We start from the raw sequence: 25558 nt of genomic DNA on the forward strand, positions 1-25558 counted from the left end.
TCAGGAATAACCTAGAAAATGCACAGATTGCCCAAAAGGGACAATATGACAAAAGAACAAAAGTCCGGTCTTTCAAAGTGGGAGACCTTGTATTGCTTATGATGTCTTCTTCTGACCAAAAGTTACTAGGACAATGGCACGGACCTTATAGAGTAGTAGACCAAGTGACACCGGTGACTTATCGCATCGAAATAGATCCCACCAAACATCTATCCCAAATATACCATGTCAATTTACTTAAAAAGTGGGAAGGCCCTCTACCTATTTCGGTGAGTGTGGTGGAGACACAAACACCTTTCATCAATGCATTGATCCTGAGTTACCCTTTACTCTGAAGGAGGGCTTGTCCAAAGTATTGCAGCCTCTTACCCCTGTTTTTTCTACCTCCCCAGGGAGGACCTCTCTCATTGAACACACCATTAAAACACCACCGGGGAAACGGGTTAGGCTGAGACCATATCGTATACCGGAAGCCCGGCGTCAGGTTATAAAGGAGGAAATACAAAAGATGTTGCAAATGGATATTATAGAACCATTCAAGAGTGAATGGAATTCACCCATTGCGCTCGTGCCAAAACCTGGCGGATCGGTGCGATTTTTTATCGATTTTCGGGAGGTAAACAAAATCTCAGAATTTGACAGCTATCCCCTTCCTCGGGTGGATGAAATGGTGGAGAGAATTCGCCAAGCAAAGTATATCAGTACTTTGGATTTATGCAAAGTGTACTGGCAGATACCACTTAAAAAAGAGGACAGAGAAAAAACAGCCTTTGAACCACTGATGGATGGTATCAGTTTAAAGTGTTGCCATTTGGTCTGCATGGGGCACCCGCAGCGTTTCAAAGGGCCATGAACGTGATACTAAGACCCCACGAAAGCTATGCAGGTGCCTATATCGACGATATTGTGATGTATAGCAATACCTGGGAACAACATCTGACACACCTCTTCCAAGTCATTCAGACGTTCGGGTCACACAGGCTGAAAATAAATCCGTCAAAAAGCCAATTGGCAGCCCAAACAGTTAAATACTTAGGATACCTATTGGGAGAAGGAGTCATTAGACCTCAGGTGTCAAAACTAACAGCTATACCACAAATACCTTTACCCAGAACAAAAAAAGACTAGAGCTTTTCTTGGGTTACTAGGGTACTATAGACGATTCATCCCTAGATTCTCACAAACAGCAGCTCCCTTGACTGATCTGCTTCAAAAGAATATCAGAACGGAGGAAATCTTGAAAACCCCTCCTGCCGAGGTATTATGCTCTTTTGAATCCCTAAAGAAATCCCTGACTTCAGATACTGTCCTGGCGAGCCCTGATTATTCCCGTCCCTTTATACTACAAACTGACGCCTCGGACCAGGGGCTAGGAGCTGTCTTATCTCAAGAAACACTACAAGGGGAAAAACCAATTCTATACATTAGTCATAAACTGTTTCCCCAAGAGAAAAACTACGCCACCATCGAGAAAGAGGCTTTGGCTATCAAGTGGGCCATAGAATCTTTACGCTACTATTTGGAAGGGGGAGAATTCACTCTTTTTACAGACCATGCACCTTTAGAATGGTTAGCCAGGAATAAAGGTCACAATGAGAGGGTACTTAGATGGTTTCTTTCACTACAGCCATTCAGATTCCAAACGAAACATAGGAAAGGGAAGGAACAAGGGAATGCAGACTACTTGTCTAGATATCCCCAAAATCCAAACCCTAGAAGAAGGACAGCTAGGGAAAGGGGTTGGGAGGAAATCATAGGAACGGAAGGACTCACCGGACTATCACCAGGAGGGGAGCGACAGCAAAACCTTCCTTATCGGGACCTTACTCAGAGACTACCGCTACATGCTACTCTCGTGTTTTTCCCCAGGACAACACAGGTGATAACCCGGAAGTGACCCCCTGGGAATCCGGAAACAGTAAGGTCAGTCCAATAAAAAGCAACCCGGTTCCAGAGGCGGCGTCAGAGAAGGTTGGCGCGTAAAGAGCGGAAGAGAGTTGGAGCGAGGCAGTACAGAGAGAAGACGCGGGACCCGAGGCAGAAGACACGGGACCCAAGGCACCGGACGAGAGATCCTCGGACGACCACGAGGAGGGAGAGGAGAGCTGGTGCGAGGACTGGTGGTGTCTGGAGGATGCTGGAGAGTCGCGGCGGAGCCTGTGAGTGATAATGGTTCAAGGGTATCGGGAGGCGGGTTGGTGAAGGCGGGAGGGACAACCGGGTGGGGTTAGGAATAGAGGGAGGTCTCGAGGTATTTCCTGACTAAGACTTTGGTGTCCTTGCAACATACCAACACTTGCATTGCACAATATCTTTCGGTGTTTTTCCCTTACCGTAAACCTTCCTAAAATCACTATTCTGACCCTAGGCACTGAGTGGCATATTACCAAGCAATAGAGATAATTATCGCTAAGCTTGGTTAGTGGGTATAATAATATCGCCGCGCTCCGACGATTTTTACCGCTGAGATACCTTGATAATATCAAGGTTTATCTCAAAAGCGGTAAAAATCGTGGGAAATGCATGAATATCGCTGAAAAATCAACGATATTCATGCATTATCGTGACAATGCTCTTAGCCATGTTATCCACCTTCCATTGGATAACATGGCTAAGAACTGCTCTGGGCAGGCGTTAGCTTTTGGAAATAATCGCGCTTAGCGCGATTATTTCCAAAAGTAGGTAATAGGAGATAGCGATGTTAGCGACAGTTTCCAGTCGCTAACATCTTGGCACGCCCACTTTGCATGTCATTAGCGATAATTATCGCTGACATGCAAAGTGGGCCCCAAGATGATCGCTATCTCCTAATAGCTGACACTAACTGGTGTTAGCGACAGCTAGGTGATAGAGCGATAAAATTATCGCCGCTTTAGCGGGAAAAATTCCCGCTAAAGTGGTGATAAGGCCCTTGGTAATATGCCCCTTAATTCCTACCTCTCTCCTTTCACGAGCACACAGGTGAGAGTCAGCCACACAGGGGCCGGGAGCACACAGGTGAGAGTCAGCCACACAGGGGCCAAGAGCACACAGGTGAGAGTCAGCCACACAGGGACTGGGAGCACATGGGTGAGAGTTAGCCACACAGGTGAGAGTCAGCCTGTGAGGAAATCATAGGAACGGAAGGACTCACCGGACTATCACCATGGGGGAGCGACAGCAAAACCTTCCTTATCGGGACCGTACTCAGAGACTACCGCTACCATTCTCCTCTCGTGTTTTTCCCCAGGACAATGCGGACGATAACCCGGAAGTGACCCCTTGGGAATCCGGAAATAGTAAGGTCAGTCCAATGAAAAGCGACCCGGTTCCAGAGGCGGAGTCAGAGAAGGTTAGCACGGAAACAGCGGAAGAGAGTTGGAGCGAGCCAGTACAGAGAGAAGACGCGGGACCCGAGGCACTGGACGCGAGATCCTCGGCCGACCAGAAGGAGGGAGAGGAGAGCTGGTGCGAGGACTGGTGGGTTCCTGAGGATACTGGAGAGCGGCCGCAACTCTGAAGAGTTACTGCGGAGCCGGTGAGTGATAACGGCTCAAGGGTATCGGGATGCGGGTTGGTGAAGGCGGGAGGGACAACCGGGTGGGGTTAGGAATAGAGGGAGGTCTCGAGGTATTTCCTGACTAAGACTTTGGTGTCCTTGCAACATACCATCACTTGTATTGCAAAATATCTTTCAGTGTTTTTCCCTTACAGTAAACCTTCCTAAAAGCACTATTCTGACCCTAGGCACTTAATTCCTACCTCTCTCCTTTCACGAACCTCGATCCGAACATCACGACTTTCCTGCCCTTCACTGGTTTTTCATGGTCAAGATTAGAACACTAAAGGTGTGGTGAAGGTAGAAACCCACGACCTAAGCAAAGCATTTTTCTTACAGTCCCTCATTTGGTTTCTCCTCCTATGAGCCTCCGGGGAGACCACCTCAATCAAGAGGAAAACGAGAGCGAGTCATCATCTCTACGAGTCTCAAAAACCTCCAGCTCATCAAAGGAATCGTCCGAGGAAGAAGAACCAGAGGGACAGTCAGCCCCACAAGCATTAACTCCTTCTGTTATCAATAAAACTCCTTCTTTTAGACCCATCCTAAAGCCTCCTCGCCTGTTTATAAAACCCGCACTCCCACAAGTGGTGTCAGAAGTGGGATATAAAGGAAAGATTGAGGCTGCACTGGCGAAGATGGCCGAAAACCAGGAGCACCTGTGCAAAATAATGGAACGTTTTTTGACTGTTGTAGAAGAAGACCGTGGCAAGGTACAACAAGTACTAGCAGGTCAAGGTCAGACCCACGGAGCTGCCATGGACAAACTTACTGAAGCTTTGGGGCAACAAAGAGGCCTACCACATTACCATCAGTAGTTTTGCAGCGATACGTAGCAGGGGAGGACCCCTATTTCTTTTTCAACAACTTCGAGAGAATGGCAACGGCTGCTTCCTGGCCTGTAGAGAAGTGGGGGCAATATTTAGGTCCTCGGTTATCAGGAGACCTGCAAGCAGCTTATCAGGCAGCTACTCTTCAAGGGGCGGTCCCCTATGCCGATATAAAAAAATGTATCTTGGAAAGGTTAGGAGTAGATGATGAAACCTATAGGTTGAAATTAAGACAAATGAAGGAAGGACCACAGGAAACCCCTCGTGCCTTGTATTTTAGGGTAAAGGACATGGCGGATCGTTGGTTAAAAGCCGCCACCACTGACAAGGATGAGATCATGTCCAAGACCTACCTAGAACAGTATTCAACGTCACTTCACCCTCCCATCCAACGCTGGGTCTGGCAGCAAGCTAACCTTACCTTAGAAACAGCTGTGGAGATAGCTAGTGCATACAATAGAGCACAGGACATCCAAAAAGGACGAGAAGAGCCCTAGAGCAAAGCTGGGGGACACATGACCCATCGACCTCCCAGACCCCTGTTAGCCAAGAAACCCAAACCCCTTGCTATAGTACCTAGTACCCCTCTACCCAGTGCCCCGCTTATACGAACCCCTTCTGTGGGACCTCAGTGCTTTCAGTGTGGGGGGATGGGACACATAGCTAGGTTTTGTCCACAAAAAGAAGAACCAATGGAAATTGGGATGGACCACAATTATTATTGTTCACCTACAGAAAAAAAACACCCCATATCGGTGTACAGTCTCTGTAAATGGGCAACCTGTAACTGCTTTAGCTGACACGGGGTGTTTGCATAGTGTAGTAAGACCACAAGACCTTGGTAATAACATAGGACCCATAGACAGAGTGGTGGCCATTCGGTGTGTACACTGGGACACAAAACCATATCCCACTGCTCGTGTTCGGATACAACATCACCAGGATTCAGGAACAACATTAACTGTAGGACTAATACCCCGTTTACCTGAACAAACCATTCTAGGAAATGATTATCCAAAGTTACCCCAGCTTTTACAGGGCCCCTCTCTAAATGAAGATGACTGGTTGTCGACGGCACCTTTTTCCAAAGAGACAGGAAATGAATGGCCATCTTCCAAACCACTAAAAAGGCGAAGTCAAAGAAGGGCCGAAAAAGGAAAAGAGTTAATGGCGATGCCCGTCATCCCAGATGAAAACCCCTGGGAAACAGATAGGAATTTCCACACGGCTCAACTAGAGGACCCTGTCCTACAAGAAGCATGGAATAAGGCCCTTGAGGATGAAGACCCACAGCAAGTAGGTCCTTATTTCTTTAAAAGAAATGGTCTATTGTACAGGAAAGGTAGTTCTACCCAGAAAGCACAGCTCCTCATTCCAGAACCATTCCGAGAAAAGGTCCTATATCTAGTTCATAGCCATCTATTGGGGGGACATTTCGGAGCTGAAAAGACAGAGAAGTTGATCCTAGAAAACTTCGATTGTCCAGGGATATACCAGCAGGTTAAGCGATATTGTAGGGAAGGCCCAGTATGCCAATGGCATAGCCGTTATCAACTTCCAAGGGTACCGTTGCTTCCCCTTCTTATCAATGATGAACCCTTCCGTCGTGTAGGTATGGATATAATTGGACCCTTACTACCCTCTCGAAGTGGGTGTAGATACGTCCTTGTTATAGTAGACTATGCTACACGTTTCCCCGAGGCCATTCCCCTTCACCGTCCAGACACGACCAATATTGCCAAGGTTATGATTGGTATTTTTTCTAGGGTAGGATTCCCAAAAGAAATCCTGACTAATCAAGGGACACACTTTGTCTCCAAAATGATGAAACACATCTGCACACAGCAAGGGGTTAAACAAATCAGAACATCGGCCTATCCCCCACAAACAGATGGGCTGGTGGAAAGATACAACGCCACCATTAAGACCACTCTTAAAAACCTATTGGCGTTAGAGGCACGGAAATGGGAAGAGTTCTTACCTTTGGCCTTATTTGCCATTAGATGTAAGGAACAGAAAAGTACTGGGTACTCCCCTTTCGAATTGTTATATGGCCACAAACCCCGTACACTGCTTGACATGGCCCAAGAACAGTGGGAGAAAGAACCAAACAATACAAAACCTCTGCCCGAATATGTGTCCAATTTAAGGACACATTTAACCCAAATCCGAAACATTGTCAGGAATAACCTAGAAAATGCACAGATTGCCCAAAAGGGACAATATGACAAAAGAACAAAAGTCCGGTCTTTCAAAGTGGGAGACCTTGTATTGCTTATGATGTCTTCTTCTGACCAAAAGTTACTAGGACAATGGCACGGACCTTATAGAGTAGTAGACCAAGTGACACCGGTGACTTATCGCATCGAAATAGATCCCACCAAACATCTATCCCAAATATACCATGTCAATTTACTTAAAAAGTGGGAAGGCCCTCTACCTATTTCGGTGAGTGTGGTGGAGATACAAACACCTTTCATCAATGCATTGATCCTGAGTTACCCTTTACTCTGAAGGAGGGTTTGTCCAAAGTATTGCAGCCTCTTACCCCTGTTTTTTCTACCTCCCCAGGGAGGACCTCTCTCATTGAACACACCATTAAAACACCACCGGGGAAACGGGTTAGGCTGAGACCATATCGTATACCGGAAGCCCGGCGTCAGGTTATAAAGGAGGAAATACAAAAGATGTTGCAAATGGATATTATAGAACCATCCAAGAGCGAATGGAATTCACCCATTGCGCTCGTGCCAAAACCTGGCGGATCGGTGCGATTTTTTATCGATTTTCGGGAGGTAAACAAAATCTCAGAATTTGACAGATAACCCCTTCCTCGGGTGGATGAAATGGTGGAGAGAATTGGCCGAGCAAAGTATATCAGTACTTTGGATTTATGCAAAGGGTACTGGCAGATACCACTTACAAAAGAGGACAGAGAAAAAACGGCATTTTCAACCCCTGATGGCTTGTATCAGTTTAATGTGTTGCCATTTGGTCTGCATGGGGCACCCGCAACGTTTCAAAGGGCCATGAACGTGATACTAAGACCCCACGAAAGCTATGCAGGTGCCTATATCGATGATATTGTGATGTATAGCAATACCTGGGAACAACATCTGACACACCTCTTCCAAGTCATTCAGACGTTCGGGTCACACAGGCTGAAAATAAATCCGTCAAAAAGCCAATTGGCAGCCCAAACAGTTAAATACTTAGGATACCTATTGGGAGAAGGAGTCATTAGACCTCAGGTGTCAAAACTAACAGCTATACCACAAATACCTTTACCCAGAACAAAAAAAGACTAGAGCTTTTCTTGGGTTACTAGGGTACTATAGACGATTCATCCCTAGATTCTCACAAACAGCAGCTCCATTGACTGATCTGCTTCAAAAGAATATCAGAACGGAGGAAATCTTGAAAACCCCTCCTGCCGAGGTATTATGCTCTTTTGAATCCCTAAAGAAATCCCTGACTTCAGATACTGTCCTGGCGAGCCCTGATTATTCCCGTCCCTTTATACTACAAACTGACGCCTCGGACCAGGGGCTAGGAGCTGTCTTATCTCAAGAAACACTACAAGGGGAAAAACCAATTCTATACATTAGTCGTAAACTGTTTCCCCAAGAGAAAAACTACGCCACCATCGAGAAAGAGGCTTTGGCTATCAAGTGGGCCATAGAATCTTTACGCTACTATTTGGAAGGGGGAGAATTCACTCTTTTTACAGACCATGCACCTTTAGAATGGTTAGCCAGGAATAAGGGTCACAATGAGAGGGTACTTAGATGGTTTCTTTTACTACAGCCATTCAGATTCCAAACGAAACATAGGAAAGGGAAGGAACAAGGGAATGCAGACTACTTGTCTAGATATCCCCAAAATCCAAACCCTAGAAGAAGGACAGCTAGGGAAAGGGGTTGGGAGGAAATCATAGGAACGGAAGGACTCACCGGACTATCACCAGGAGGGGAGCGACAGCAAAACCTTCCTTATCGGGACCTTACTCAGAGACTACCGCTACATGCTACTCTCGTGTTTTTCCCCAGGACAACACAGGTGATAACCCGGAAGTGACCCCCTGGGAATCCGGAAACAGTAAGGTCAGTCCAATAAAAAGCAACCCGGTTCCAGAGGCGGCGTCAGAGAAGGTTGGCGCGTAAAGAGCGGAAGAGAGTTGGAGCGAGGCAGTACAGAGAGAAGACGCGGGACCCGAGGCAGAAGACACGGGACCCAAGGCACCGGACGAGAGATCCTCGGACGACCACGAGGAGGGAGAGGAGAGCTGGTGCGAGGACTGGTGGTGTCTGGAGGATGCTGGAGAGTCGCGGCAGAGCCTGTGAGTGATAATGGTTCAAGGGTATCGGGAGGCGGGTTGGTGAAGGCGGGAGGGACAACCGGGTGGGGTTAGGAATAGAGGGAGGTCTCGAGGTATTTCCTGACTAAGACTTTGGTGTCCTTGCAACATACCAACACTTGCATTGCACAATATCTTTCGGTGTTTTTCCCTTACCGTAAACCTTCCTAAAAGCACTATTCTGACCCTAGGCACTGAGGGGCATATTACCAAGCAATAGAGATAATTATCGCTAAGCTTGGTTAGTGGGTATAATAATATCGCCGCGCTCCGACGATTTTTACCGCTGAGATACCTTGATAATATCAAGGTTTATCTCAAAAGCGGTAAAAATCGTGGGAAATGCATGAATATCGCTGAAAAATCAGCGATATTCATGCATTATCGTGACAATGCTCTTAGCCATGTTATCCACCTTCCATTGGATAACATGGCTAAGAACTGCTCTGGGCAGGCGTTAGCTTTTGGAAATAATCGCGCTTAGCGCGATTATTTCCAAAAGTAGGTAATAGGAGATAGCGATGTTAGCGACAGTTTCCAGTCGCTAACATCTTGGCACGCCCACTTTGCATGTCATTAGCGATAATTATCGCTGACATGCAAAGTGGGCCCCAAGATGATCGCTATCTCCTAATAGCTGACACTAACTGGTGTTAGCGACAGCTAGGTGATAGAGCGATAAAATTATCGCCGCTTTAGCGGGAAAAATTCCCGCTAAAGTGGTGATAAGGCCCTTGGTAATATGCCCCTTAATTCCTACCTCTCTCCTTTCACGAACCTTGATCCGAACATCACAACATTCCTGCCCTTCACTGGTTTTTCATGGTCAAGATTAGAACACTAAAGGTGTGGTGAAGGTAGAAACCCACGACCTAAGCAAAGCATTTTACTTACGGTTCCCTCATTTGTTTCTCCTCCTATCAGCCTCCGGGGAGACCACCTCAATCAAGAGGAAAACGAGAGCGAGTCATCATCTCTACGAGTCTCAAAAACCTCCAGCTCATCAAAGGAATCGTCCGAGGAAGAAGAACCCGAGGGACAGTCAGCCCCACAAGCATTAACTCCTTCTGTTATCAATAAAACTCATTCTTTTAGACCCATCTTACGGCCTCCTCGCCTGTTTATAAAACCCGCACTCCCACACAGCCACACAGGGAACTGGAGCACACAGGTGAGAGTCAGTCACACGGGCCAGGAGCACACAGGTGAGAGTCAGTCACACAGGGGCCGGGAGCACACAAGTGAGAGTCAGTCACACAAAGGCCAGAAGCACACAGGTGAGAGTCAGCCACACAGGGGCCGGGAGCACACAGGTGAGAGTCAGTCACACAGGGGCCAGGAGCACCCAGGTGAGAGTCAGTCACACAGGGGCCAGCAGCACACAGGTGAGAGTCAGTCACACAAAGGTCAGGAGCACACAGGTGAGAGTCAGCCACACAGGGAACAGGAGCACACAGGTGAGAGTCAGTCACACAAGGGCCAGGAGCACCCAGGTGAGAGTCAGTCACACAGGGGCCAGGAGCACCCAGGTGAGAGTCAGCCACACAGGGAACGGGAGCACACAGGTGAGAGTCAGCCACACTGGCCCAGAGCACACGGGTGAGAGTCAGCCACACAGGGGCCAGGATCACACAGGTGAGAGTCAGCCACACAGGGAACGGGAGCAAACAGGTGAGAGTCAGCCACACAGGAAACGGGAGCACACAGGTGAGAGTCAGTCACACAAAGGTCAGGAGCACACAGGTGAGAGTCAGCCACACAGGGAACGGGAGCACACAGGTGAGAGTCAGCCACACAGGCCCAGAGCACACGGGTGAGAGTCAGCCACACAGGGGCCAGGATCACACAGGTGAGAGTTAGCCACACAGGGGCCAGGATCACACAGGTGAGAGTCAGCCACACAAGGAACGGGAGCACACAGGTGAGAGTCAGCCACACAGGAAACGGGAGCACACAGGTGAGAGTCAGTCACACAGGGGCCAGGAGCACCCAGGTGAGAGTCAGCCACACAGGGGCCAGGAGCACCCAGGTGAGAGTCAGCCACACAGGGAACGGGAGCACACAGGTGAGAGTCAGCCACACAGGCCCAGAGCACACAGATGAGAGTCAGCCACACAGGGACCAGGAGCAGACAGGTGAGAGTCAGCCACACAGGGAACGGGAGCACATAGGTGAGAGTCAGCCACACAGGGAACGGGAGCACACAGGGGAGAGTCAGCCACACAGGCCCGGAACACTCAGGTGAGTCAGTGTCAAGTACTGTCTGGGACTATGTGGGGAACACACTCAGGGACTTGGAAAAGGACTGGGAACTGGGTAGAAGACGTACACAGAAAGGAGGAGTACAGTGCTGCCCAGGATCACACAGGGAGTCCGAGGAGAAAGAGGGATCCAAAGGGGAAGCCTGTACAAGTGAACAAGATGGGTAAGACTCAGAAAGGAAGGGCACTCATAAGGCAATTTAGCATTCAGACTAACTACACCCAGGACAGACGTGCAAGACATATATATAATGCAACATTAACAATACAGGGGGTGTGGGGTAAAGCACTCAGGAGCTCCACATGGTAAGACTGAAGCTCAGTAAGTTTCTTACCCGCAGTTGCTGTTACAGATACTGACTGCAAATACCCACATGTAGGATATGCATGCAAAGGCAGGGTCTGTGGAGCTTATACCTATAGCGATGTTATAAATGTAACTCAAAGACAAAACTCACAGTGAACAAGAAACACCACCTAGGTAGTCAGCTGAGCCCACGGATCCTGGCGATCAAACAGGAACGCGCAAGGCAGTAACAGCAAAGGGGTAGAACTAAACACAAGCACAATAGACAAGGAGCTAGCAAAGAGGAGTGCTTAACAGGAAAGGAAGGAAATGACAGGGCACACTTGGCAGAAAGCAGGTAACAAACATACAAGGTAACAGAAGTAAGACAACAGAATAGAAAGGCAGCAAACTAGAACTGGAACGAAGGAAATGGGAAGCAAGGCAGGGACTGGAAACGGATACACAGAAGGGGAGGCTACAAGGGTATACTAGAATAGTGCAGGTTAAGGAATCAAGAAAACAAAGTAGCATAGAAGGAGGTGCTGGGGCAGGAACAAGAAGTGAGCTAAGGCTCGGAGTCAAGGCAGCACTGCAGACAGTGATGGTTCAGGAACAGGGAACTACCAAAGCTTCAGGAGTCAAGGTAGCACTGCAGGCAGTGCTAGTTCAGGAACAGGGAAATTACTAGAGCTCAGGAGTCAAGGTAGCACTGCAGGCAATACTGGTTCAAGGAACCAGGACATAGCTACAGCTCAGGAAACAAGGAGTCAAGAGAGTACTGCAAGCAGTGCAAATCAGGAACAAGAAATAGCTAAGCCCAGGAACAAAGAATAAATATAGCTGAGGGTTAGACCTGTCAGCCCTAGGGTGGTCTTTCCCTGTTTTTTCGCCCTTGCCTCATTTTTCCCACCTTCTTTTTGTTGGCCCTTAGGTCTTCGGGCACCTTTTCATGGCTAATCCATGTTAGGGTGCAGGTGCTCTCTACTCCAAACATGGCTGCCACTGGCCCCTGCTACTGCAGCGTGGTCTTTTAGTGTAGCACCCTAGTTGCCAGGAGCTGTCTGGATCCCCATACATTGTTGCAATGCCAGCCTGCCATCCCCTGTCCATAGGTAGAGTGGGGAAGCTCCTGGAACCTTCCAGAAGAAAGGCGGAGCTTATTTTTGCCGCCTTAGAGAGTGGTCACCTGACCTGGGTATACTTAAGCAATGGAGGGAATTTTTTTTAGTCAGTTGGGGCATCACTGACCTGGGGAACACACGCAGGAGATTTAGGCGGGAGGGCCTAGTCAGGAACTTATGCCACTGGGAGTGACAGGATTTAGGTGCTGCCTCTTAAGCTGAGTGAGGTATCCTAGACAAGCCCCCTGATCTGGCCCAGCGGTAGGGAACCCCTGGGTCCATCTACAGTGACCTGAGGAAACTCATCCTGCCTCCAACTCAGACCCCCCCTCTCTTCAAGAAACCATCACCTAAGGGCGCAGAACCATCCAAGCGCCAAGAAGACTACTTGCCCTACAACCAGAGACTGCTGGAGGATCAACCAGGTACTGGTGCTGCTTCCCCTCTGTGCCCCCAGCGCTGTCCTGACTGAACTGCTTGTATTCCTGACTGAAATGCCATAAAAGTGCTGTAACCTGACCCCCCCCTGTCAAGCGCTGGGTCAAAGACTGCTTGTCATAAACTGCTGTGAAGTGCCCCTCGCGCTGATGCCGTGTGAGCGCTAGACCGCCCTCGTGTCTGCCCACGTAGTGCTTTCAAAACTGAGCATGCTGGCCGGAGCCATCTGTGCCCTCCTGTAGCGCCTAGAAACCCCCACTGGTGGCCGCGGCATCAGCGCCAGCATTGCGTCCCTGTCGGCGGCCCCCATATGCCAGGAGAGGGCCGCCGGAATTCTCCACGGGCCGCGCTGGGCCGAAGTTAACCGCCTCACCGTGCCCCGGCGCCCAGCGGGACCCGCGACCACATCTAGCCCCCTCGGCTGCCCCCGCATGCCAGGAGAGGCCCGCCGGAATTCTCCTCAGGCCTCGTCAGGCCTCAAGTGACCCGCCTTCCGGCCCCGGCACTCTGGTGTGGTCCGCGCCAGCATTGTGCCCCCCTCGGCGGCCCCCGGATACCAGGAGAGGGACGCCGCTCGCTGTGCACTAGGCCTGAAGCCGGGCTCTCCCACATCACGTGAGCGGGAGAGCCGCCGCGTCATCGGCCGCGCCGCCGCTCAAGCTGCGCAGCCATTGGCTGCCACCGCCGAGCCCTTCTGACAAGGCCCAGCGCCCGGGGGAAGCCATGACTCATCCCGGAGGGGGCCGCAGAGCCAGAGAGCCCCCCCTCCGGTCTGCCCCCAAACGCTGGTGCTCCAGAGCTGTCCCTGCACCGCGCCGGGCCGGCCCCGGGAGGGCTGGAGCCCCTCCTCTTGCCCCAGAGTTCACGCAAGGGCCCCGGAGGGCCGAAGAAAACAGGTAACCCCGGGGGAGGAGGGCGGAAGGCCGGGCAAGGCCTCGAGTTTGCCCCTCCCCTGGGGAGAACTGATACTGGGCCCCGTTGGCCCCCATGTGCCTCTAATGACTAGGAGGCCATAGTTAAACTCAAAGGTTCCTCGATACAGGCTCATTCTAAATTGACTGTGCATGTTGGAAGTCGGGCTCTTTCTAAATTGACTGTGCATGTTTAATTACCTGATTTAAGCCTGCTGTTTGACCGGAGGATCATTGCCCTGTACTGAATTTCTTGCAGGGGCGGGCTTCTATGAGTCTTGCTGGGGATGTGCTAAGATACTGATTGATTACCCCGTTGATATTTCAATGAAATGGTTACCTGTATTGAACTGTTGATATTTACAAGAAGAAATGTTCATGACTGCTTCCTGAAAGGCCAGTTTATGGTTCATGAAAGTACCCCCTTCGTCTGCTGAAGAGTATAATGCAACAGGCTGTGCTATTTGAAGTTTTGCTCACCTGATAGAAATTATTAATGAAATGCCTTAATGGAAAACTTTAATGAAATACTAATGAAATGCTAATACATTGATTGCCTTGATCTGAAGCCTATATAAAAGACATCGATTTTCAATCACAAATACTGGTGTGGTCTCCATTATTGCGCCCACTTATTGCCTCAGTGGATGAGTGTGTTGTGTAGCTACTTTACACGTAAGCCCCTGGTTGCCTACCTGCTCGAGCCAAGCTACCCCCCCGGAGAACTGGTGGTCCCAGTTCTTACACTGAGGAACTCAGGAAACAAGAGCACTGCAGGCAGTGCTAATTCAGGTACAGGGAATAGCTATAGCTCAGGAACTCAGGAAACAAGGTAGCACAGCAAGCAGTGCTAATTCAGGAGAAGGGAAATTGCTGCAGTTCAGGAACAAGGAATACTAAGGCTATGGGGCCAGGGTAGCACTGCAGGCAGTGCTAATTCAGGAACAGGGAAAACAGCAGCAGGTCAGGAACAAGGCATAATTAAAGCTCAGGAAACACTGGAAACAAGAATAGCAAAAGCTCAGGGAACTCTGGAAACAAGGATTGGTCTCACCGGTAAACAGCTACAATGACCAACCTTTGCCTGAAGGGAGCTGGGGCTTAAAAGAGCTCACAGTAATCATATGCATCAGGTGTGAGCAGGCTAGCAGCAGCCAGCCACAAGTGAGCCGAATTCCTCCACCCATCCTTAGCCTGCAGGGGTGGAGACAAAGCAGTGAGCAGGGAATTCTGGGTAATGGAGTTTCAGGCATGAGTAGGCTGGCTTCAAGTATAAGCAGGTTGGCTTTCACAAAACCCGGCATGGATTGGGAATGGATGTCAATTTCTAAATGATGTACAAATGCCTGGAAGTCAGGATATGCATACAGGGGAGTGTCTGGAGGCATATTAGAACACTGGAAAGCCCCACAATTCAGCCCCCTGGTGGTGGGCACGAGAGCACAGGGAGCGAATCGTGACAGTCAGCCACACAGGGGCCGGGAGCACACAGGTGAGAGTCAGCCACACAGGGGTCAGGAGCACAAAGGTGAGTCAGGCACACAGGGGCCAGGAGCACACAGGTGAGAGTCAACCACACAGGGGCCGGTAACACACGGGTGAGAGTCAGCCACACAGGGGCCGGGAGCACACAGGTGAGAGTCAGCCACACAGGGGCCAGGAGCACCCAGGTGAGAGTCAGCCACACAGGGGGCGGGAGCACACAGGTGAGAGTCAGCCACACAGGCCTAGAGCACACAGGTGAGAGTCAGCCACACAGGGGGCGGGAGCACACGGGTGAGAGTCAGCCACACAGGGGCCAGGAGCACCAGGTGAAAGTCAGCCATACAGGGGCCGGGAGCACACAGGTGAGAGTCAGCCACACAGGGGCCGGTAGAACATGGGTGAGAGTCAGTCACACAGGCCCGGAGCACACAGGTGGGAGTCAGCCACACAGGGGTCAGGAGCACACAGGTGAGAGTCAGCCACACAGGCCCGGAGCACACAGGTGAGAGTCAGCCACACAGGCCCGGAGCATACAGGTGAGAGTCAGACACACAGGGGCCAGGAGCACACAGGTGAGAGTCAGCCACACAGGGGCCAGGAGCACACAGGTGAGAGTCAGTCACACAGGGGCCAGGAGCACCCAGGTGAGTCAGCCACACAGGGGCCAGGAGCACACAGGTGAGAGTCAGCCACACCGGGGCCGGGAGCACACTGGTGAGAGTCAGCCACACAGGGGCTGGGAGCACACGGGTGAGAGTCAGCCACACAGGGGCCAGAAGTGTAGAAAAAGCAGCCAATCTCTAATGAATAACAAGGCTGCTCGGCGCAAGACGCCTCTAATTCCTTCAGCTACTAGTTACCAAAATAAAGAGGCAGGCGCTGGCCCTGGAAGGCAAGAACAGGTTTATTGCTCCAGAGGAGAACACATCAATTCGGACACACGGAATGTCTTCGAGAGTTGTTCTAACAACTTCTCCGCTGCTCAGTCTTTTATACATATTTTACGTCAGTTTATTGGTGGTCAAACATCCTAGGAATTTCCGCCCCCAGCAGGTTCTCACACAGACCCAACAGTTATCGTCCCCCTCCCGGATCTAACAAATGATCGATATCTCGCAGCTGGACATTCCGAGCCGAGAGGATTTGTAAATGCGTGGGATCGGCCAGATCTAAGGGTTTGCGCTATTGATTAGATCAGGCGCCTCTGTTCATACAACAAGTACTGCCGTGTGGGGGCAATAAACTATGTTTGCAAGGGTTGGTTTAGTGCTTGGGACCGGATCGAGCAACCAGGTGCGGTCAGGGGGTTATCAGAAGGGCTTGCTCGTGTGCGGAGGATGAAAGGACAAACGGGTTTAGGGCGGGATGTGGCTCCAGGGCTTTGTCACGAGGACAAGGTTTTACAACCCCAGTTGGTCAGGCTTAGTCAGGGCGCTGGGGATGATTGCGAGGTCAGGGTGAATCGTAGGTGACTCGCAGAGCATGAGATGGCTGCAATGCCTAAAAATGGGTGCCGCTTACGCGCATGCAGTGGCTCTTGTTAAGCAAGATGGCGCCGGCGATGTTCATGTCTGTCGATTACCTTTTCACAGAAGCACACAGGTGAGAGTCAGCCACACAGGGGCCAGGAGCACCCAGGTGAGAGTCAGTCACACAGGGCGGGAGCACACAGGTGAGAGTCAGCCACACAGGGGCCGGGAGCACACAGGGGAGAGTAGGCCACACAGAGGTCGGGAGCCCACAGGTGAGAGTCAGCCACACAGGGGCCAGGAGCACACAGGTGAGCTTGAGCCACACAAGGGCCGGGAGCCCACGGGTGAGAGTCAGCCACACAGGGGCCGGGAGCACATGGGTGAGAGTCAGCCACACAGGGGCCCGGAGCATATGGGTGAGAATCAGCCGCACAGGGTCCGGGAGCACACGGGTGAGAGTCAGCCACACAGGGGCTAGGAGCACACAGGTGAGAGTCAGTCACACAAAGGCCAGGAGCACCCAGGTGAGAGTCAGCCACACAGGGGCCAGGAGCACACAGGTGAGAAACAGCCACACAGGGGCCGGGAGCACACAGGTGAGAGTCAGCCACACAGGGGCCAGGAGCACACAGGTGAGCATGACCCACACAGAGGCCAGGAGCACACAGGTGAGAGTCAGTCACACAGGGGCCAGGAGCACACAGGTGAGAGTCAGCCACACGGGGGCAAGGAGCACACAGGTGAGTCAGCCACACAGGGGCCAGGAGCACACAGGTGAGAGTCAGTCACACAAAGGCCAGGAGAACACAGGTGAGAGTCAGCCACACAGGGGCCAGGAGCACACAGGTGAGAGTCAGTCACACAAGGGCCAGGAGCACACAGGTGAGAGTCAGCCACACAGGGAACGGGCGCACACAGGAGAGAGTCAGCCACACAGGGGCCAGGAGCACACAGGTGAGAGTCAGCCACACAGGCCCGGAGCACACAGGGGAGAGTCAGCCACACAGGCCCGGAGCACACAGGTGAGAGTCAGCCACACAGGGGCCGGGAGCACACAGGTGAGAGTCAGCCACACAGGGGCCGGGAGCACACAGGTGAGAGTCAGTCACACAAAAGCCAGGAGCACACAGGTGAGAGTCAGTCACACAAGGGCAAGGATCACACGGGTGAAAGTCAGTCATACAGAGGCCAGGAGCACACAGGTGAGAAACAGCCACACAGGGGCCCAGAGCACACAGGTGAGAGTCAGCCACACAGGGGCCAGGAGCACACGGGTGAGAGTCAGTCACACAGGGGCCAGGAGCACATAGGTGAGAGTCAGCCACACAGGGAACGGAGGGGCACACAGGTGAGAGCCAGCCACACAGGAGCCGGGAGCACACAGGTGAGTATCAGCCACACAGGGGCCCGGAACACACAGGTGAGAGTCAGCCACACAGGGGCCAGGAGCACACAGGTGAGTCAGCCACACAGAGGCCAGGAGCACACAGGTGAGCATGAGCCACACAGGGGCCAGGAGCACACAGGTGAGAGTCAGCCACACAGGGGCCAGGAGCACACAGGTCAGAGTCAGCCACACAGGGGCTGGGAGCACACAGGTGAGAGTCAGCCACACAGGGGCCCGGAACACACAGGTAAGAGTCAGCCACACAGGGGCCAGGAGCACACAGGTGAGTCAGCCACACAGAGGCCAGGAGCACACAGATGAGCATGAGCCACACAGGGGCCGGGAGCACACAGGTGAGAGTCAGCCACACAGGGGCCAGGAGCACACAGGTCAGAGTCAGCCACACAGGGGCTGGGAGCACACAGGTGAGAGTCAGCCACACAGGGGCCAGGAGCACACAGGTGAGTGTGAGCCACACAGGGGCCGGGAGCACACAGGTGAGAGTCAGCCACACAGGAGCCGGGAGCACACAGGTGAGCGTGAGCCACACAGGGGCCAGGAGAACACAGGTGAGCGTGAACCACACGGGGGCCGGGAGCACACAGGTGAGAGTCAGCCACACAGGGGCCGGGAGCACACAGGTGAGAGTCAGCCACACAGGGGCCGGGAGCACACGGGTGAGAGTCAGCCACACAGGGGCCAGGAGCACACAGGTGAGAGTCAGCCACACAGGGGCAGGGAGCACACGGGTGAGAGTCAGCCACACAGGGGCCAGGAGGAGCACACAGGTGAGAGTCAGCCACACAGGGGCCGGGAGCACACGGGTGAGAGTCAGCCACACAGGGGCCAGGGGCACACAAGAGAGGAGTAGACAAGGCTCTGGTACAAAGTCCTGAAGACGTCCAAAGATACCCACAATCCCACATCCATGGCAGGCATCGCCGGGGCTTAAGGTGTGGATCCTGGAACCCAATCAGAATCTGAGGACAATCTAAAAAGACTACACAAGGAACCAACAGTGAGCTAGGGTATGTTTGTTGGAGGGCATAGGATCAAATGACAAAATGAGATTTCCAGACACATTAATCCATTCCCCAGAAGGACTTCCACCAAACAAGATACAAATGCTTATCTACCCAGGATGTGAGTTAAAGACTGAGAATTGATCAATATATTCCTCCAAGCAAAGTATCTCAATTTCTCCTCTCTTCCCAAGGTGGAAGAAACATATTTTTGTGATTCCAGGAACAGATATTCAAGGAACAAACTGGGGAGGAATGAGGTGGAAACATAGTCGGGATGTGGGAGGCACAATGTTTGCATCACAATCTATAGTTTTATTTGTAGCTCAACAATCTCAGAAGAGAATGGGGCTTTTAAAATCTTATGAAATTAACCTTGTTTTGCAACAAGGCACCATTTTATATTTACTCTCTGACCGATTCCAGGATGCTTTATTAGCAACAGACACCTTCCATAGAAATGTGATTCAATTAAGAGAAACGACTTCACTGGAGCATCAAAATCAAACATGTTGGGGAGTGATAGTGGGCCGGATAATGAACTAAAATATAATTAATGCTGGTTACGAACACCGCTTCTCTTTCTCAGACAAGATACATTTAAAAAATCCCTCAACTATTAATATGTCCTTTCTTGATAGACAGAATCTTTCCTTTTTCCAGTAAATCAACCTACTTTCTATTTCATAAATTCTGTGGCTCACCTGGGGGGTGGTTTTTCTGAAGGTGTCTTCTCCCTTTATCACCTCGGTCAAGACTGCTTCTTTCAGGGTCTGGTACTGCTCCAGGCTCAGCTGAATGGACTCCAGCTGTCGGTTGCATGACCGGCACTGACCACTGCAATGGGGAAGAGCACGAGCTGTGATGAGCGGTGCTTGGACATCTTGTAAGGAAGGGGAATTAGAAAAAGTTCTTGCAGGTGAGAGACAAGCAGACACTACAAATCAAAAGGAACCTCAAATGACCTCTCGGTAACAGCCCAGCAATCCAACATCTTGGTGTAAATGACAATCATACCCCACCCAAGACCACCTCAGCTACACATCCCCATCAGAAAACTAGACACTAAATTAAAATCTCTAAAAACAAAGAAGGGAAAGACACTGGAAGAAAACTTACAAACCTAATTCTGCATTCTGACACCATTTCAAAATGTATAAAGCCACTGCAGAAATATATCTTCTCTAGCAGCATCACTCAGTATCGTAGATAGCACGAGCAGCTTTCATCCATGTCAAACACTGCACGCAACAGGCAAACTGAGCAAAATGTACCTTCCAAACAAGTGTCTCTACTGTCCAGATGGAGCCTCTGTCGAGTAGCCAGCACTGTTTCCAGGATAATGACAGCTACTGACTTCACCTGATTGGATCCCTGCACCGCCTCTGCAACCAAACTTTATCAATAGTGATTCTGCTCAATCTTAACGCACTCCTAGGCAGCAGACTTAGCATAAAATGCTGCACACATTATCAGAGTCACCAGCCTTAACTTACACACCCACTGACAGTCACCAGCCTTAGCTTACACACCCACTGACAGTCACCAGCCTTAGCTTACACACCCACTGACAGTCACCAGCCTTACCTTACACACCCACTGACAGTCACCAGCCTTATCTTACACACCCACTGGCATTCACCAGCCTTAGATTACACACCCACTGACAGTCACCAGCTTTAGCTTACACACCCACTGACAGTCACCAGCCTTAGATTACACACCCACTGGCAGTCACCAGCCTTAGCTTACACACCCACTGACAGTCACCAGCCTTACCTTACACACCCACTGACAGTCACCAGCCTTATCTTACACACCCACTGACAGTCACCAGCCTTAGCTTACACACCCACTGACAGTCACCAGCCTTACCTTACACACCCACTGACAGTCACCAGCCTTATCTTACACACCCACTGACAGTCACCAGCCTTAGCTTACACACCCACTGACAGTCACCAGCCTTAGCTTACACACCCACTGAGAGACACCAGCCTTAGCTTACACACCCACTGACAGTCACCAGCCTTAGCTTACACACCCACTGACAGTCACCAGCCTTAGCTTACACACCCACTGACACTCACCAGCCTTAGCTTACACACCCACTGACAGTCACCAGCCTTAGCTTACACACCCACTGACAGTCACCAGCCTTAGCTTACACACCCACTGACAGTCACCAGCCTTAGCTTACACACACACTGACAGACACCAGCCTTAGCATACACACCCACTGACTGTCACCCGCCTTAGCTTACACACCCACTGACAGTCACCAGCCTTAGCTTACACACACACTGACAGACACCAGCCTTAGCATACACACCCACTGACAGTCACCAGCCTTAGCTTACACACCCACTGACAGTCACCAGCCTTAGATTACACACCCACTGGCAGTCACCAGCCTTAGCTTACACACCCACTGACAGTCACCAGCCTTAGCTTACACACCCACTGACAGTCACCGGCCTTAGCTTACACACCCACTGACAGTCACCAGCCTTAGCTTACACACCCACTGACAGTCACCAGCCTTAGCTTACACACCCACTGACACTCACCAGCCTTAGCTTACACACCCACTGACAGTCACCAGCCTTAGCTTACACACCCACTGACAGTCACCAGCCTTAGCTTACACACCCACTGACAGTCACCAGCCTTAGCTTGCACACCCACCAAAGTATAACCAGCCTTAGCTTACACACCCACTGACAGTCACCAGCCTTAGCTTACACACCCACTGACAGTCACCAGCCTTAGCTTACACACCCACTGACAGTCACCAGCCTTAGCTTACACACCCACTGACAGTCACCAGCCTTAGCTTGCACACACACTGACAGACACCAGCCTTAGCATACACACCCACTGTCACCCGCCTTAGCTTACACACCCACTGACAGTCACCAGCCTTAGCTTACACACCCACCAAAGTATAACCAGCCTTAGCTTACACACCCACTGACAGTCACCAGCCTTAGCTTACACACCCACTGACAGTCACCAGCCTTATCTTACACAGCCACTGACAGTCACCAGCCTTAGCTTACACACCCACTGACAGTCACCAGCCTTATCTTACACAGCCACTGACAGTCACCAGCCTTAGCTTACACACCCACTGACAGTCACCAGCCTTAGCTTACACAGCCACTGGCAGTCACCAGCCTTAGCTTACACACCCACTGACAGGCACCAGCCTTAGCTTACACACCCACTGACAGTCACCAGCCTTAGCTTACACACCTACTGACAGTCACCAGCCTTAGCTTACACAGCCACTGGCAGTCACCAGCCTTAGCTTACACACCCACTGACAGTCACCAGCCTTAGCTTACACACCCACTGACAGTCACCAGCTTTAGCTTACACACCCGCTGACAGTCACCGGCTTTATCTTACACACCCACTGACAGTCACCAGCCTTAGCTTACACACCCACTGACAGTCACCAGCCTTAGCTTACACACCCACTGACAGTCACCAGCCTTAGATTACAAACCCACTGACAGTCACCAGCCTTAGCATAAAACCGAACCAAAGTATAACCACACCTGCTGACAGTCACCGGCTTTATCTTACACACCCACTGACAGTCACCAGCCTTAGCTTACACACCCACACTGACAGTCACCAGCCTTAGCTTACACACCCACTGACAGTCACCAGCCTTAGCTTACACACCCACTGACAGTCACCAGCCTTAGCTTACACACCCACTGACAGTCACCAGCCTTACCTTACACACCCACTGACAGTCACCAGCCTTATCTTACACACCCACTGGCAGTCACCAGCCTTAGATTACACACCCACTGACAGTCACCAGCTTTAGCTTACACACCCACTGACAGTCACCAGCCTTAGATTACACACCCACTGGCAGTCACCAGCCTTAGCTTACACACCCACTGACAGTCACCAGCCTTAGCTTACACACCCACTGACAGTCACCAGCCTTAGCTTGCACACACACTCACAGACACCAGCCTTAGCATACACACCCACTGTCACCCGCCTTAGCTTACACACCCACTGACAGTCACCAGCCTTAGCTTGCACACCCACCAAAGTATAACCAGCCTTAGCTTACACACCCACTGACAGTCACCAGCCTTAGCTTACACACCCACTGACAGTCACCAGCCTTAGCTTACACACCCACTGACAGTCACCAGCCTTAGCTTACACACCCACTGACAGTCACCAGCCTTAGCTTGCACACACACTGACAGACACCAGCCTTAGCATACACACCCACTGTCACCCGCCTTAGCTTACACACCCACTGACAGTCACCAGCCTTAGCTTACACACCCACCAAAGTATAACCAGCCTTAGCTTACACACCCACTGACAGTCACCAGCCTTAGCTTACACACCCACTGACAGTCACCAGCCTTATCTTACACAGCCACTGACAGTCACCAGCCTTAGCTTACACACCCACTGACAGTCACCAGCCTTATCTTACACAGCCACTGACAGTCACCAGCCTTAGCTTACACACCCACTGACAGTCACCAGCCTTAGCTTACACAGCCACTGGCAGTCACCAGCCTTAGCTTACACACCCACTGACAGGCACCAGCCTTAGCTTACACACCCACTGACAGTCACCAGCCTTAGCTTACACACCTACTGACAGTCACCAGCCTTAGCTTACACAGCCACTGGCAGTCACCAGCCTTAGCTTACACACCCACTGACAGTCACCAGCCTTAGCTTACACACCCACTGACAGTCACCAGCTTTAGCTTACACACCCGCTGACAGTCACCGGCTTTATCTTACACACCCACTGACAGTCACCAGCCTTAGCTTACACACCCACTGACAGTCACCAGCCTTAGCTTACACACCCACTGACAGTCACCAGCCTTAGATTACAAACCCACTGACAGTCACCAGCCTTAGCATAAAACCGAACCAAAGTATAACCACACCTGCTGACAGTCACCGGCTTTATCTTACACACCCACTGACAGTCACCAGCCTTAGCTTACACACCCACACTGACAGTCACCAGCCTTAGCTTACACACCCACTGACAGTCACCAGCCTTAGCTTACACACCCACTGACAGTCACCAGCCTTAGCTTACACACCCACTGACAGTCACCAGCCTTACCTTACACACCCACTGACAGTCACCAGCCTTATCTTACACACCCACTGGCAGTCACCAGCCTTAGATTACACACCCACTGACAGTCACCAGCTTTAGCTTACACACCCACTGACAGTCACCAGCCTTAGATTACACACCCACTGGCAGTCACCAGCCTTAGCTTACACACCCACTGACAGTCACCAGCCTTACCTTACACACCCACTGACAGTCACCAGCCTTATCTTACACACCCACTGACAGTCACCAGCCTTATTTTTATTTTATTTTATTTTATTTAAAGTTTTATATAGCGCGAACAAGACCCGTGGGTATCAGAGCGCTTCACATAAAAGTAGTTTAAATATTAACAAGAAGATAACCATTAAACAAACAAATAGATATGAGGTAGATAGTTATATGGCTATAGTGAGTGCTTAAGTAACTACATTCCACTCAGGTTCGTCGATTATAATACGAATTAACTTTACAACATGAGGTTATGTCATTTGTCCTTTTTGTCATACCTATGAGGTAGCGGTTATATAGTTTCAGGATGTGAGATAGTTGTATGAATTAGTTTTGACAAGAGGTAGCAATTGGTATACAGTTTAGTTACAAAAGGAAAGTTGACAGTATCAGACCATCATTATCTTTCATCTAATTCACGGCAGTCCTTCCCTTTCTGCTAGCATTCGATCTCATAGTGAGACATAACCTTGTCTATATAAGGTATTTACTCATTAAGAAGCTCTTCACTTCTCGCTTAAATTTTGAGGTATTAGGAATCTTCCTAATGCTTGGAGGCAATGAATTCCAAATCCTGGGGGCAGCTCCTGAGAATGCTCTGTCATAAGTTTTTTTCTTTCTGAATATGGCTGGGCGCAGCACCAGCTCTTTGGCACTCCTGGCCGGTCTGTTGCCTCCTGATAGCTCAATTTTCTTGGATAGGTATCTAGGAGTATTGTAGTGGAGTGCTCTGTGGGTGATACATGCTATCTTTAGTTGAATTCTGGCCTCATAGGGTAGCCAATTCAACGCTTTCAGGTGAGGGGAGATGTGGTCAAACTTCCTAGATCCGGTGATGAGTCTCGCCGCAGCATTGAGGCAGGCTTTTAGTGGTGCTGTGGATGTTTTTGGTAGACCTGCTAAGGTGGTGCAACCATATTCAATCCTAGAGATGACTAAAGATTGGATTGCCAGTTTCAAATCTGCTTCAGAGATGAATGGTTTCAATTTTCTTAGGTAGTTCAGGTGGAAGCGGGCGTTTTTTGCCATTGAATTAATATGAGTTTTCATGTCAAGACTCTCGTCTAAAGTGATTC

General features: G+C 50.6%; 1 protein-coding gene across 9 annotated transcripts in view; it reads right to left on the bottom strand.

Moving 5' to 3' along the window:
• The window catches only part of PRORP (protein only RNase P catalytic subunit), an 831788-nt gene that overhangs the window by 303315 nt on the left and 502915 nt on the right, over positions 1-25558 (bottom strand). For all 9 annotated transcript variants that reach the window (XR_013600822.1, XR_013600821.1, XM_078659373.1 and 6 more), the window contains one exon: positions 19816-19948. Coding sequence is in view for 7 of the 9 variants with exons in the window: in XM_078659373.1 (XP_078515499.1) it covers positions 19816-19948 (133 nt within the window). In the remaining 2 variants the exon portion in view is untranslated. The remainder of the gene's footprint in view (positions 1-19815; positions 19949-25558) is intronic.

The sequence above is a fragment of the Lissotriton helveticus genome, chromosome 9, assembly GCF_964261635.1.
Source record: "Lissotriton helveticus chromosome 9, aLisHel1.1, whole genome shotgun sequence".
In the NCBI taxonomy this organism is placed as follows: Eukaryota; Metazoa; Chordata; class Amphibia; order Caudata; family Salamandridae; genus Lissotriton; species Lissotriton helveticus.